The sequence below is a fragment of the Malaclemys terrapin genome, chromosome 5 (assembly GCF_027887155.1).
Source record: "Malaclemys terrapin pileata isolate rMalTer1 chromosome 5, rMalTer1.hap1, whole genome shotgun sequence".
NCBI classification, from domain to species: Eukaryota; Metazoa; Chordata; order Testudines; family Emydidae; genus Malaclemys; species Malaclemys terrapin.
In genome coordinates this window covers 51,853,216-51,869,718 of record NC_071509.1, presented here as the reverse complement: position 1 = coordinate 51,869,718, position 16,503 = coordinate 51,853,216, and the positions used below count along the sequence as shown (strand labels likewise).

The 16,503-nt window shown below is 47.6% G+C and overlaps 1 protein-coding gene across 1 annotated transcript in view; it reads left to right on the top strand.

The window, feature by feature from the left end:
* The first annotated feature begins 12,663 nt into the window (after positions 1-12,663).
* The window catches only part of SCFD2 (sec1 family domain containing 2), a 296,694-nt gene continuing 292,854 nt past the window's right edge, over positions 12,664-16,503 (top strand). Inside the window, exon 1 of the mRNA XM_054029852.1 lies at positions 12,664-13,611. Within this exon, the coding sequence (XP_053885827.1) occupies positions 12,777-13,611 (835 nt within the window). The 5' untranslated portion in view covers positions 12,664-12,776. The remainder of the gene's footprint in view (positions 13,612-16,503) is intronic.

Sequence of the window (16,503 nt, the reverse complement as noted above, 5' to 3'; positions counted from 1 at the left end):
AGTAATCCCTGTCAGGGCCCCACCGAAAATGTTCGAATTGGGCCCCGCACTTCCTAAAGCCGGCCCTGACCTGGAGCATGTCCACTTAGCACTCCATAACATCTAAGATCCGCTCCGTGGCTTTTTTCTGGTGTGCCACGTTCTCCTTTCGGTCCCTCTTCTCGCTGTCCTGCCACTCCTTCAATTCCTGTTTCTTGGCAGCGGAGTGCATCATAACCTCATGGAGAAAGTCCTTCTTAGTTCTTCTTGGCCACTTTCTAATTCTGTGCAGCGGTTCTGCCACCGATAACAAAGAGGGAGGCTGGGCTCCCAAGATCATCTCTGTGAAATTTAAATGCAACATTTTACAGAAGCAGTATTGTTTGCAGCACAGATAACACTAATTCAGTGCTTTAAAACACAGCCAGTACTCACACACCTGTCACTAACTGGCTGACCCCAGGCAAGCACACATGAGCCACAAGACCCCCAAAATGGTGAGTAGCCAAGGAAAGTGTGGGCCCCTTACTGAATGAGGGAGGCAACCTAATGACAGAGGATGTGGATAAAGCTAATGTACTCAATGATTTTTTTGCCTCTGTCTTCACAAACAAGGTCAGCTCCCAGACTGCTGCACTGGGTAGCACAGTATGGGGAGAAAGTGACCAGCCCTCTGTGGAGAAAGAAGTGGTTCGGGACTATTTAGAAAAACTGGATGAGCACAAGTCCATGGGGCCAGGTGCGCTGCATCCGAGGGTGCTAAAGGAGTTGGTGGATGTGATTGCAGAGCCTTTGGCCATTATCTTTGAAAACTCATGGCGATCGGGGGAGGTCCCGGATGACTGGAAAAAGGCTAATGTAGTGCCCATCTTTAAAAAAGGGAAGAAGGAGAATCCAGGGAACTACAGGCCAGTCAGCCTCACCTCAGTCCCTGGAAAAATCATGGAGCAGGTCCTCAAGGAATCAATTCTGAAGCACTAAGAGGAGAGGAAAGTGATCAGGAACAGTCAGCATGGATTCACCAAGGGCAAGTCAAGCCTCACTAACCTAATTGCCTTCTATGAGGAGATAACTGGCTCTGTAGATGAGGGGAAAGCAGTGGATGTGTTATTCCTTGACTTTAGCAAAGCTTTTGATACAGTGTCCCACAGTATTCTTGCCAGCAAGTTAAAGAAGTATGGGCTGGATGAATGGACTATAAGGTGGATAGAAAGCTGGCTAGATCGTCGGGCTCAACGGGTAGTGATCAATGGCTCCATGTCTAGTTGGCAGCCGGTTTCAAGTGGAGTGCCCCAAGGGTCGGTCCTGGGGCCGGTTTTGTTCAATATCTTCATTAATGATCTGGAGGATGGCGTGGACTGCACTCTCAGCAAGTTTGCAGATGACACTAAACTGGGAGGAGTGGTAGATACGCTGGAAGGTAGGGACAGGATACAGAGGGACCTAGACAAATTAGAGGATTGGGCCAAAAGAAACCTGATGAGGTTCAACAAGGACAAATGCAGAGTTTGTTTTTGATGAAATTCATGTTGGAAAACACTTGTTCACAGAAGTACATTGAACCGAAGATTGAGAGAAGTCCAAATGTGTATTTCTTCAGGTGACTATACGTATCCGGTAGACAATTCCAAATGTCGAATATAATCTGGTCTTGCCGCTTAAGATCGTCCATTTCAGACCACTTGTGTTGTAGCCCCATGGTGGATTTCTGCCTTTCCAGATTTTTAAGTTCAGTGACAAGATCTTTCAATTTTGAATTCATAAATCCTTGTCTTGCAAGTCCGCTAATTCAAGTTCAAATTGTGCTCGATGGATTCCCGCAAATGCTGAACAATTCAATGCAGAAGTGTCAGTTTCAAGCAGTTTCAACAGAAATGACAAAGTGGCCTTTTCCCTTCTGCACTCTTGAAATCGGACAGCAAATGCAGCTTGCATTCTGATGCCTGTTTCTGCAAGAAATCTAATGTCAATGTCACAGTCATTTGTTTGTTTGTATTGCTTCAGTATTGGGAAATGCACTAACACGCCCGTCTCAATGTCCCTTACAAACAAAGACAGCTTTCATTTAAATGAAAGAACTTCTTCCAAAAGCAAAATTGCAGTATTTCCTTTTCCCTGTAGCTTCTGATTCAACACATTTAAATGAGAAGTTAAATCCACCAAGAAACTGAATTTCTGAATTCCAGCCAGTGAGGATCTGTTAGTGCCGCATATTTAAGGCCCTTTCCTTGTAGGAACACCCTAATTTCCTCAAGACATGATGCAAACCTCACCAGGACTGCACCTCTGGAAAGCCATCTTACCTTGTTATACATGAGAAGATCAGAATATTGGCTGTTAACGTCTTGAAGAACCTTGTAAAACTGCCGATGATTGAGAGCGCTTGCCATTATTTTGTTAACAATCTGCATGACCATTTCCATTACTTTTGAGGTTACCTCACACTTCCTCAAAAAACAAGTGGGCAGCCAAAGAGCCACATGCGGCTCTGGAGCCGCAGGTTGCCGACCCCTGCACGAAACAAACAAGAGGCCAGAGCTCTTGCAAGCTGAGAAAGATGGGTCCTTCAACCAAAGGGAGGTTCAAGTCCCTGGAACTGAATATAGGTGAGAAACCTGCTTAAGTAAAGATCTTTCCCTTGTCTTCTTAGATGAAGTCTGCACCTTGTACTTTTGTGGAAGGTTCTCTATGAGGGAAAGTCAGCCATGGCTAGGAAAAAGAATGACTGGTAAGAGGAACTACCTTGAACAAAGCCTATATCTTGCTAGATTAAGTTTTAGACTTTTAGATGCATGTTTTTACTTTTATTTGCTTGTAACCCTTTCTAACTTTATTCCTGTTACTTACCGTCACTTAACCTAGGTCCTATTGTTAATAAATTTGTTTTATTTTACCATAAATCAACTTAGTTCTATGTTTAAAATAAAGGGTGTATTCACTCCCAGTTAAGTTAATGTGCTGTGATGCGTTTTTTTGTTGTTAAAGGAGCAAACAAACCATATTATTTCTCTCAACTGACCAGGACAGGGCTGGACAGTGCAGAGCACATAGTGTTGGGAAAATTTGGGACTGGGAGTGTGTTGGGATCATCCTGCTAGTAGTAACTAAGGCTGATAGAATACAGAATAGTGTTGTGGGGCCGTACACAGACCGCAGGGGTCAGATCTGCTGAATCAGGGCTGACTGGCACACAGACAATCAGGGTGTGACCTGCATGCTCATAGGGTAGTTGTGAGTGGCCAAGGTTGGGGGGAGGGATAGATCAGTGGTTTGAGCATTGGCCTGCTAAACCCAGGGTTGTGAGTTCAATCCTTGAGGGGGCCACTTGAGGATCTAGGGCAAAATCAATACTTGGTCCTGATAGTGAAGGCAGGGGGCTGGACTCAATGACCTTTCAAGGTCCCTTCCAGTTCTAGGAAATGGGATATCTCCATTAATTATTTTATTTTAATTATTTTATTATTTTAGGTTGGCAGCTACAACAGCAAAGCATTGTGAGGCACCCAAGATTAGAGCTAATGGTGACAACCCTCACTGATCTGGATTGCACCCCAGACTGTGACACCCTCCTTGCCTGCCACCTGCTTGCTCTAGTTCCTCTGGTTTTACCCTTGACTTCAGCTTCCAACTACTGACTCTGGTTTTGATTCTAGTTCATGCTTCTCAATGCCTGTTCCAACCACTAGGCCTGCCACTGCTCTTATCACTAGGCTAGATTACCCTCATCCCAGTTGCCTGACAGATTGAGCAGCCTCAAAAAATTAAGGACAGGGGTCTTCGAAGCAAGGTCCCATCATACTATACCGTAGATCATTCTCTCCTGACCAAGCCAATGGGGGGAGAGAAGGGAACTCATCTTAAGATTGTTGATTGGGGAAGCTTTGGCCTGAGCTTCCCTCCTCCTGGAACAGTCCAGGCCCCTCTTGTAACAATTAGGCAAATTCTTTCAAGCCATATGCATTATCTTTGATGTCCCCCACAGTGCACAGGTGACCAAGACAATCCTTCAAGCCTTATGGCAGGGATGCTGGCACTTCACCAAATACACCACTGAATTTCATTGTTTGGCTTCTGACACTGGGTGGAATGAGATGGCACAGCACCACTATTTCTGCCTGGGGCTAATGAGGTTATAAAGGACGAGCTCACATGGGCGAGCCTCTACCCAGTTTGAATGAGTTTATCAACTTGTACATCAGAATCAAATAACTCCTCATGGAGCAGCATTGCAAGCATACCTGGATTCTTTGGAGGTTGCCAGCCATCCTGTCCACAACATCCCATCCGAACGGGTCTTCCCTGGCATCTGAGCAGTTGCAAACCAACCAGTTTGATTCTCTGACTCAAAGAAACACCGACATCTGGTGTTAAGTTTGTGCCTGTTGTCAAGGCTGTATCCCCACTTTGAACTTTAGGGTACAAATGTAGGGGCCTGCATGAAAACTTCTAAGCTTAACTACCAGCTTAGCCCTGGTCCGCTGCCACCATTTCCAATGGATTCCCCCCCCCTGGGAAGCCTTGAAAAACCTTCACCAATTCCCTGGTGAATACAGATCCAAACCCCTTGGATCTAAAACAAGGAGAAATTAACCATTCCCCTCTTTCCTCCCACCAACTCCTGGTGAATACAGATCCAACCCCCTTGGATCTAAAACAAGGAGAAATTAACCATTCCCCTCCTTCCTCCCACCAACTCCTGGTGAATCAAGATCCAAACCCCTTGGATCTTAAAACAAGGAAAAATCAATCAGGTCCTTAAAAAGAAGGCTTTTAATTAAAGAAAAAGGTAAAAATCATCTCTGTAAAATCAGTATGGAAATTAACCTTACAGGGTAATCAAACTTAAAGAGCTCAGAGGACTCCCCTCTAGTCTTAGGTTCAAAGTACAGCAAACAAAGATAAACACTCTAGTAAAAGGTACATTTACAAGTTGAGAAAACAAAGGAAAACTAACACGCCTTGCCTGGCTATTTACTTACAAGTTTGAAATAGGAGAGACTTGTTTAGAAAGACGTGGAGAACCTGGATTGATGTCTGGTCCCTCTCAGTCCCGAGAGCGAACACCCTCCCCAACAAAGAACACAAACAAAAACCTCCCCCCCCCCCAAGATTTGAAAGTATCTTGTCCCCTTATTGGTCCTTTAGGTCAGATGCCAGCCAGGTTACCTGAGCTTCTTAACCCTTTACAGGGAAAAGGATTTTGGAGTCTCTGGCCAGGAGGGATTTTATAGTACTGTACACAGGACAGCTGTTACCCTTCCGTTTATAGTTATGACACGCCCCCCAAATCACAGATAGTGTTGGACATTCGGTTCCACACTGGCTGTGATTTCTTCCTGGAGTTCTAGGAGAAAACAGAGTTAATAAAACACATGTACCTTTAGACATACTACTGATTATATAAAAACTAACAATATGTTTCATTCCAAGAACAATTGTTAACCAGTTAACTCTGGGAAACTTTCCCGGGAGAGTGCATCAGCCACTTTGTTAGAAGCTCCCGAAATGTGTTGTATTTCAAAATCAAAATCTTGGAGAGCTAAACTCCACCGAAGAAGTTTTTTGTTATTTCCCTTGGCGGTATGAAGCCACTGTAGCGCAGCATGGTCTGTTTGTAGTTGGAAATGCCGTCCCCAAACATATGGGCGTAGCTTTTCCAGCGCATATACAATGGCATAGCATTCCTTTTCGCTGATTGACCAATGGCTTTCCCTCTCAGACAGTTTCTTACTGAGAAACACGACAGGATAGAATTCTTGATCCGGTCCTTCCTGCATTAAAACTGCTCCCACGCCTCGCTCGGACGCATCTGTGGTTACTTGGAATGGTTTGTCAAAGTCTGGGGCCCTTAGCACAGGGTCAGACATGAGTGTTGCCTTAAGCTGGTTAAAGGCCTTTTGACACTCATCAGTCCACTGAACTGCATTTGGCTGTTTCTTTCTGGTTAGGTCTGTCAGCGGGGCGGCGATTTGGCTGTAGTGGGGTACAAATCGCCTATAATATCCAGCCAAGCCTAAGAAGGATTGGACCTGTTTCTTAGACTTTGGAACCGGCCACTTTTGGATAGCATCCACTTTGGCCTGTAGGGGATTTATAGTTCCTCGACCCACCTGGTGCCCCAGGTAAGTCACTCTGTTTTGGCCTATTTGACACTTTTTAGCCTTAACAGTTAGTCCTGCCTGCTGGATGCGCTCGAAAACTTTTTCCAGGTGCTCCAGGTGCTCTGCCCATGAATCAGAAAAAATGGCCACATCATCGAGGTAGGCAACTGCAGATTCTCCCAATCCCGCTAGGAGACCATCTACAAGTCTTTGGAAAGTGGCGGGTGCATTTCGCAACCCGAAAGGGAGTACACTGAATTCATACACCCCTGCCTGGCTGACGAAGGCTGACCTTTCCTTAGCGGGTTCATCTAGTGGTACTTGCCAGTACCCCTTGGTTAAGTCCAAAGTAGAGATGAATTGGGCATGTCCCAATTTCTCCAATAGCTCATCTGTGCGTGGCATTGGATAGTTGTCAGGACGAGTTACAGCATTTAGCTTACGGTAGTCCACGCAAAAGCGTATTTCCCCATCTGGTTTGGGAACTAGAACCACTGGAGATGCCCATGCACTATTAGAGGGGCGGATTATACCCATCTGTAGCATGTCCTGGATCTCCCTTTGTATAGCAGTTTTGGCATGAGGTGATTCCCGGTAGGGTGGGGTTCTAATTGGGTAGCATTACCTGTGTCAATGGAGTGGTATGCCTGTTCGGTCCGTCCTGGAGTGGCTGAGAAAATTGGTGCAAAGCTTGTGCACATCTCCTTGATCTGCTGTCGCTGCAGACGTCCAAGGGTCGTGGAGAGGTTCACCTCTTCCACGCCACCATCCTTTTTTCCTTCGTAGTAGATACCTTCAGGCCACTCCGCGTCATCTGTTCCTGGGCTGTAAACTGGCAAACGTTTAATTCTCTGGAATAAAAGGGCTTAAGAGAATTAACATGGTATACCTTAGGCTTTATGTTGGAGGTGGGGGAGGCTATGAGATAGTTAACAGCTCCTAGGCGCTCCTGGACCGTGAATGGTCCTTCCCACGACGCTTCCATTTTATGGGCCTGGAGCGCCTTTAAGACCATGACTTGGTCTCCTACTTTGAAGGACCGTTCTCTGGAATGTTTATCATACCAGGCCTTTTGGTCTTCCTGAGCATCCTTTAGGTTTTCTTTAGCAAGGGCTAAAGTGTGTCGGAGGGTGTTTTGTAGGTTGCTTACAAAGTCTAGAATGTTAGTTCCTGGAGAAGGTGTAAACCCCTCCCATTGCTGCTTCACCAACTGTAATGGCCCCTTAATCTCGCGGCCATACACAAGTTCAAATGGTGAAAACCCTAAACTGGGATGTGGTACAGCCCTGTAGGCAAAAAGCAACTGCTGCAACACTAGATCCCAATCATTGGAGTGTTCATTTACGAATTTATGTATCATGGCCCCCAAAGTTCCATTAAACCTCTCCACCAGGCCATTGGTTTCATGGTGGTAAGGGGTGGCAACCAAGTGATTCACCCCATGAGCTTCCCACAGGTTTTCCATGGTCCCTGCCAGGAAATTAGTTCCCGAATCTGTAAGGATGTCGGAGGGCCAACCTACCCTGGCAAAAATGTCTGCTAATGCCTGGCACACACTTTTAGCCCTGGTGTTGCTTAAGGGTACTGCTTCCGGCCATCGGGTAGCAAAATCCATGAAAGTCAGTAGTACTGCTTTCCTATGGGTGTCTTCTTTGTGGTCTCTCAGGCTCTGGCTGAGCCTCTTGGGTAGGGTTATCTGCTGCTTCCGCCAGGTCAGGCTTGCTGGTGCCCTCTGACATTGGAGTTGCAGACGGGTTTGCAAGCGCTGGACTCAGTGCTGGCAATGGTTCTGGTGCTGGTTGCGTTGTCAGTTCCGATTCTGGGACTGGCTTTGGCTGGGTCTCTGGGATTGGATCCACTACGGCTGTTGCAGTCGTTGGCAGGGGATCCAGTTCCACCACCTTTGTTTGGGTCTCTGGTAACACAGACGGGGCCCTGGTGGACGGCTCAGGAACAGGGATGGGGGTGAAAGCTTGCTTAGCCTGGCTGCGGGTGACTATTCCCACCCTCTTGGCTAGCTTCACATGGTTGGCCAAATCTTCCCCCAGCAGCATGGGAATGGGATAATTGTCATAGACCGCAAAAGTCCACATTCCTGACCAGCCCTTGTACTGGACATGCAACGTGGCTGTAGGCAAGGTTACAGACTGTGACACGAAGGGTTGAATTGTCACTGGAGCCTCTGGGTTGATGAGTTTGGGGTCCACTAGGGATTGGTGGATAGTTGACACTTGTGCCCCAGTGTCCCTCCAAGAGATAACCTTCTTTCCGCCCACTCTCAAGGTTTCCCTTCGCTCCGAGGGTATGAGAGAGGCATCTGGGTCTGGGGATCTTTTGTGTGATTGCGGTGTAATGAACTGTAATCGGTTGGGGTTCTTGGGGCAGTGAGCCTTTATATGTCCCAGTTCATTACATTTAAAACATTGCCCTGCTAAGGTATCACCGGGGCGATGTTGGTTGGTGGAGACTGGTGTGGTGGGGTGAGGAGGCGTCTGAGGTTTCCCTTGGGATATGGGTGGAGCCTTGGGTTGTCCCCGGTGGTAAGGTTTGGTTTCGGGTTGCCCCTTCTGATATTCGCTCCAACTGCTACTAGTTTTTTTCTTTTCTGCCACCTCCACCCATTTGGCTCCAATCTCCCCCGCCTCAGTTACAGTTTTGGGCTTCCTATCTAGGATGTACCTTTCTATTTCCTCAGGAACACCCTCTAAAAACTGCTCCATTTTTACTAGGGAAACCAGATCTTCCAGAGATTTAACATTTGCTCCTGATACCCAGGCATCACAATTTTTGTCAATGTGGTAGGCATGCCAGGTAAATGACACATCGGGACCAAGCATCATGCTGTATCTCCCTCTGGATCCTTGGGCTCGGGGGGAGTGGGCTCTTGGGGGGACGGGATGTGGGCTGGGGGGGCCCCGCGGTTGGACTCTGGAGAGGAGGGGGTTCAGATGTATTGGCTGGGGCGGAGGCCCGCAGGTGGGCTCTGTGGGCGGGGAGGGGTTGTGCATGTCTGGCCCGCGGCTGGGCTCTGGGGGAGGGGAAGGCAGCAGAGAAATAGGAACTGGGTTATCAAAGGAGTTTCTTTAACTCTCTACTCCTGCGGGAATTTGTGTGTGTGTCTGTATTGCTTCTGACCCGGATTCGTCCCTGTCTCTGTCACTTGCCTGCTGTCTGTCGCCTGGTGCCAGCCTGACCCTGACTTTCTCCTATCCTGACTCAGCTCCCAGACCTGGGGGCAGGTGGCTCCTCTTCCTCACCATTGTGGTCTATTCCTCAGCCATTGTGGTCTACTACTCTTGCCAGTACATGATACTGGTTCCTGACTGAGAAGGACAGGGGTCCTGAGAGGGGTGTGGAGCATTGTCTACTGTCCCAGGTGGCCAGCCAGTCTCCTTCCTCTAGAACAGCTGGTTCACCTTCCTCCTCTGGTACCACTGTAGTCGTGTAGTCAGCTAGCATCCTCCGTCCCAGGTGTTTCCACGTGCATACTGTCGATTAAGTCCTTATCCTCCTGCTGCTCTGTTACCAGCTTCCTGAGGGACTCCACCAACAGACACCTCTCACGGAAGGTGGTTCCCCCTGCCTGATTTTCACTGACAGGGACATGAAGGGCACATTACCAGCAAGTCAAGACCAGGGTGGAAGTCTCCAGGGTCAGGATGCCTGTCTGACAGGAGGACCCACAGGTATAGTTAGCAGTGATGTTGGCATGTCATTTCCCTCCCATTGTCAGGTCTTCCTTGTAGGGTACCTGCAAATTAAGGAAATTCAAAATCCTATGTCTCTGCCTTCCTCCACTGGCGAACTCCATTGGCTAGCTCCCTAAGGCAGAGGACCCCAAACTTTGGGGTGCAACCCCCTAGAGGGACAAGGAGGACTGTTCGGGAGGGGGCATGGAGGGAGAACCACACAGCTCCACTCCTGGACCTGGCTGCCGGCCCCAGGGCTCTGCTCCCGGCCCTGCGGCTGCCGGCCCCGAGCCCAGGGCTCTGCTCTCAGCCCTGGCTGCCAGCCCCACGCTCCGCTCTCGGCCTTGCACCCGGGGCCCCACCTCCGGGCCTTGGCCGGGGCTCTGCTCCTGGCCCTGCCCCCTGCTGTCGCTCCAGTCTTGGCCCCCTTACCCCTGTCCATGTCCCTCTCCCTTGCCTCCCAGTGCCGTGACCCCACTCCTGGCCCCAGCTTGGGGGAAGGGTGCGGACAGAGATAAACAGGGGCATGACCCTGAAAACTTTGGGGACCGCTGCCCTAAGGCCTGATCTATACTTAAAAATTATATCGAACTGGCTACATTGATTGCTCAGGGCTGTCAAAAATTTCATGTCCTGAGCACTGTAGTTAGGTCACCCTAATCCCTGGTGTAGATGCAGCCCAGTTGACAGAATTCTTCCGTGGACCTAGGTACCACCTCTTGGAAAGATGGATTAACTGCATGGACAGAAAAATCCCTTCTGTTGATACAGTAAATCCCACCCCTCGAGAGGCAGTAGCTATGTCATTGGAAGAATTCTTCCATTGACTTAGCAATGTCTACAGTGGGGCTTAGGTTGATTTAACCACATCTCTCAGGGTTGTGAATTTTTTATCCCCATGAGTGACACAGCTATGTCATCCTCAGTTTTAGGTGTAGACTAGGGCTGAGTCTTTCAGCTGCTTTCATCTTACCAGCAACTGGGCATCTGCATGCTTTTTAAAGTCTGGGCCCCACACATAGTTGGAATGGATGACATAAACTCTCTCACTCAGTCTCCTCTAATCTCTGGCCTATTAAAACAAAAACTCTACTGCTCACATTTCAGAGTTCCCTGCTAGAGCCCTACAAAGAGTCCTTCTAACTCACCTAACTGCAGGACAATCAGCTATCACACCTAAACTTCAAAACACAACACACACAGCAACCAAACGTGTTCCACCAGAGCTGCAAGTATTATGAGCATGTAGAGGGCAATGCATGTAATCTTATTCTTCCCATAGAATCATAGAAGATTAGGGTTGGAAGAGACCTCAGGAGGTCATCTAGTCCAACTAAATCATCCCAGCCAGGGCTTTGTCAAGCCGGGCCTTAAGAACCTTGAAGGATAGAGATTCCACCACTTCCCTAGATAACCCATTTCAGTGCTTCACCACCCTCCTAATGAAAAAGTTTTCCCTAATATCTAACCTAGACCTTCCCCACTGCAACTTGAGACCATTGCTCCTTGTTCTGTCATCTGCCACCACTGAAAACAGCCGAGCTCCATTCTCTTTGGAACCCTCCTTCAGGTAGTTGAAGGCTATCAAATCCCCCCTCAATTCTTCTCTTCTGCCAACTAAATAAGCCCAGTTCCCTCAGCCTCTCTTCGTAAGTCATGTGCCCCAGCCCCCTAATCATTTTTGTTGCCCTCCACTGGACTCTCTCCAATTTGTCCACATCCTTTCTGTAGCGGGGCCCCAAAACTGGATGCAATACTCCAGATGTGGCTTCACCAGTACCGAATAGACGGGAATAATCACTTCCCTCAATCTGCTGGCAATGCTCCTACTAATGCAGCCCAATATGCCGTTTGCTGTTAGCCTTCTTGGCAACAAGGGCACACTGTGCCCATGAAAGAAGGGGAAGAGCAGGGGGACTCAGATGCTTAGACAAGAATGAATTAACTTGACCATCTAGCTGAAGCCCCTGCACACCATTATATCTTATTCTGCCTTTTATTACAAGTCTTATACTATTTAGGGTATGCCTGCACTGGAGCTGGAAGATGTAATTTCCAGTTTGAGTAAACATACCTGTGCTAGCCCTTATTAAGCTAGTGCACTAAAAACAGAAGTGTAGCTGTGAGTCGCTAGCCACTCCAAGTACTCAGGCAGCACTGCTAAAGCTACACTTCTGTTTAGCATATTAGCTCAATTATAGCTACTGCCAGTACATCTACCGGAGCTGCAAATTGCACCTTTCAGTTCCAGTGTAGACATACCTCGAAGCTGTTGACCTTGGCTAGGCTACAGGGTTATGTTGGCATGGTTAAGGTAGTCCAAGTTACAAAGTGGAAGGTCTTGGAGTCCTGATTACACGTGCATGTCATGTTTTTAAAAAACTCTCTACCTCTTAGCGTTCCACAGAAACGCTTGAAAATGTGAACGCTACAGAGGATCGAAAACCTGGGCAGAGGCAGTGCTACCCCATTGGGACCCATAAACATTAATATTTGGGGGGACTCCACACACACCACACATAATAAAAAGCAAAATAGGGGTAGGGTAACCAGACAGCAAGTGTGAAAAATCGGGACAGGGGGTGGGGGTAATAGGATCCTACATAAGAAAAAGACCCCAAAATCGGGACCTCTGGTCACCCTCAGTAGGGGCCCCTTGAGCTGCTCGGGACTCTAAGCAAAGTCACTGCGGCGGCTCCGCCCCGCATCACATCCACCTCTGCTTCCTCCCGTACCCGGTTCGCAGCCACCGCCCCCCAGACAGAGCCACGACGCCGGAACTGGCGCATCGCATCGCCCACCCCCCGCCTTCAAGCAGCCAATCAGCGCCCTTCGCTAGTTCGGTGCGTCACATTCCTGCGGCCGTCCCCTCCCCCCCGGGCACGTGTGCTCTGTTGTGCCTGTCACAGCCACCCCGGCAGTACCTGTCCCGCCGCGGCTCTTCCTGGGCCTGGCTCGCGCCGCGGGGACTGGGCTGCCCTCCGCCGCGCGCGACCCTCGCCCCAGCATGTCCGGCTGCCCCGCCGCCGCCGCGCTCGCCGCCTGCCGCCAGGCCTGGGAGCAGGTGTTGGCCAAGGCCAAGCGGGCCGTGGTGTTCGTGGACGCGGCGTGCGCGGAGAGCCTGCACTGGGCGGGCGGCGGCGCGGGCAGGCTGCTGGAGGCCGGCGCCCTCAACGTCAAGGAGTTCTCCAGCTTCGAGGCGGGCGCGGCGGAGCAGCCCAAGGCGGTGTTCGTGGTGAGCAGCCTGCTGAAGGGCCGGGCGGTGGACATCATTCGCGACATCGTCAGCCTCAGTCGCTTCCAGTACTGCGTGGTGTTCACCGCCGTTAGCCACGCCGTGCACCTGCTGGCCCACGGGGCGCCCGGCGGCGCCGAGCCGGAGGGGGGCAGCCAGGTGGTCTTCGAGCAGTTCGAGGAGAAACTCTGCCAGTGGATGGGCAACATGAACTACACCGCCGAGGTGCGGCATGCCCCCCTGCTACTGGCGCCCATCTTGCCTCATCTCTTCGTGACCCCGGCCTTTGCCTCGCTCTTTCCCATGACGCCCCAGGACCTGGCTCGCATCAACTCCTCCAGGCCTGAGAAGAAAAAGTTTGGCAGCTTGAACGACCTGGACTTCTCCTCTCTGCCTCCTGAGCTGCAGCTTCAGATCAGAACCCTGGTGTCTGGCTTGAACTCCTTGTTTGAGTGTTTAAATGTGAGAGAGGAGTGCTTTGCAATTGGGACTCTGAGCAAGATTATCGCAGGGGATTTAGCGAACTACTCACAGGCCAAAAACAGGAGGAAGACAGCACAAAACCGAGCCTCTGTCATCTTCATAGACAGGACACTGGATCTGACAGGTAAGAAGCTTAATATCAATATCACAATTGTGAGCCATGCTTCATTTACGTTATTATGGTGATCACTGGATTTCGAAGTGCCTGTGCAGATAGGTACTCATGTACAAATGTGGCTTTAGTGGCCCATTGAGAGTGGTGAAAATAGGAGATGTGGGTTGGTGTTTAAAGCAGGAGACTGAGTCATAAGTTCTAGGTTCTGCCACTGACCCTGTGACCCAGAGAGAGTCTATGTAGTCTTTGTGCCTCAGGTTCCCAATCCTGGGAGAGGGGTGGGGAAGGGAGAGGGAAATTTGCTGTGAAGTTTATTTCATCATGGTTCGTAAAGTACTTTGAAATCTTTGGATTTAAAATGCCACATAAGGGCAAACAGTTTTTTTTATAATGAGAGCTGAAACCTGAGTTGTATTTTATTTAACTTTTAGTTTTCAGGTTTTATATGTCAGTTGTCCTGATAGAAGCTATTTTAGCAAATACAATAGCAAAACTAAACACAACTCTTCGCTTGGGGAGAAGATGAAATAATGAACCATATATGCTGTATGTTAGGCATGTCACTTAATGCACTCCTGGAGGGTGCTTAAATATTACAGTGATGAGGGTAGTATAAGAACCTGTATGGGAAAGAACAGAACAAGAATAAAATGCTCAGGGCTTGAAAAATTTACAAGACATTTCCAAGCTAGATGTTGGGAAAAAATGGTATTGATAGGCAGAAATGAAAGATGTGAGTAGGGGAGTCACCAGCAAGCTCCAGGGACAATGACGTGTGAGAAGGCTAAACTTCTGTCCTTTTGTATCAGGATCTGGCAAGTTGTGTGTCTGATAAATTTGAATGCTTCCCACAAATGATGAAAGGGAAAGGATGTTTCTCTTTTTCTCCCCCACTCCATTTTATCTCATGGTTTTGGGATTGTTATGGAGAGGGACAGTGATACACTAGCCCTCACCCCTTGGGGGACGGAAAGGAAAACGAGGGTTGGGGGGAAGAAACCTAGGAAAAGAGTAGAACCCATTCACCTCACAGCAGCCTGGCTGCTGATGAGAATTTTCCTTCCCCATAAATAGCTTCAGTGGATCCCAGAACTTTCCCAAGAAGCTGCAGAGGATAAGCTGCCATATTGGATCCGATCAACATTCAGAATCATGTTTCTGACAGTAGCCGCCAGTACTAGAGGCTTTGGTGGAAGGTATATACAACCCACTCACTTAATGGATATTTTTACGATAACATGTCTTTGAGGCGATGTTTCTTCGTATTTCCAGGCAGTTTGTGCTTGGCTTATGAGCTTAGAACAAGTCCTTATTTGACTTCAGTGGGACTCATGTTCCTAAATCATTCAGGCACTTTTGAAAATCTGACCCTTATATCCTAAGTATCATAACTATAAATGTTTAATTTTTTTAATCCTGCTAAGATCTTTGGCTCAGTACAGTACCTTGTGATAGTGAGTTTCACAAGTTAATTTGATGGTATCTTTAAAAAGGATTTTCTTTTATATGTTTGACATTTACCTGTTAATTTAATTGTTTGTCCCCTTACTCTTGTATTCTGAAACATACATAGAAGCACATAATTTACCTTCTCTATGCCATTTATTATGTTGTAAACTTCTGAAGTCTACCTTTTTATTCATCGCTAAACTACATAACGCTGATCTTTCAAATCTCTCCATTTATGGAGCTCTTTCTATGCTATCAATAACTTTCATTAGTCTTCTCTATACATCTTATTTCTGTTATACCAAAACTTAATTCAGCATCCAAGGTGAGGATACACCATAGATGTACATTATGATATAATATTTTCAGTACAATTCTCTATCCTTCTAAGTGTATCCTTGCTTGACTATGGTCAGTTTCACAGCTCTGTTCACAAGGTGCTGAACAGCGACTGTGAAACTGACCTGAGTGATATTAATGTCATGCTGATATTTGGGAAATCTGCTCACAGTTCACTGGTGCACATTGAGTATGCCATATGCTTAACCATGTGCTAAACTTAATATTCTTTAATAAAAGTTTAGCTTCTACAGATATCGATAGTTTAAGTCCCCTACTCCGTAGGGAAAAGTTTCCTACTTGCCATTGAATTTTTCAAGCGCTGATGGATAACTAAAAAGACAGCAGGTGTCAGAATACTTCATCTATATTTTTACCATCTGAAAGAACTGCATGAGAGCACACTCAGAAAGAAAAAAGGAGCAATTGCTTATTATCACATTTTGAGACTGGCCAAGAAGAGAAAAGAACAAAGTTATGCAAGAGCAGCTCCACACACTCTAACCATGGTCCCCATTGCAACTCAGCAACATCTCACAATCAAAGGCAATAGACATATTAAACAATATTGGCATGGTACTTGATGTGCATCTATTGGCAGAAGAAAATCAATTACCAATGCAAACAGCTCTGTGTGTGCCAGTTTAGCACCCTGCCTACCAAGCCTCAAGGAGATTTGAGGCAAGGTACCAAGAGTTGTTTTGTCACCACCTTTTCAATAAGCTTTTTTATTTAAAAAAAAGAAAAAAGGTGATTGATTAGTATAGAGCTATAGTTGGCCATATTGTCGAAGTCAAGTGATTGCCAGTGCTTTCTTGAGAGATAGAAGATTAGTGGCTTCTGTTTTAAAAAGAAAAAAAAAAGTACATACAGTATGTGGCTGCTGCTCCAGAAACAATCTGTGTCAATGATGATTCTTCACTGTTTTTCCACGAGCCAGATACAGTGTAGGTCACAGTCAGAAGTTGTCGAACAAAGTTCTCCCACCACCTCCAGTACTTCAGGTAGCAACAGTGGCTGACACAAAAACAGAAGAACTGGCATTTGTCCCCTAAATATATTTCCCTATCTCCACAGAAGCAGACATCTCTGTCTCCATCTGAACAAAATGTA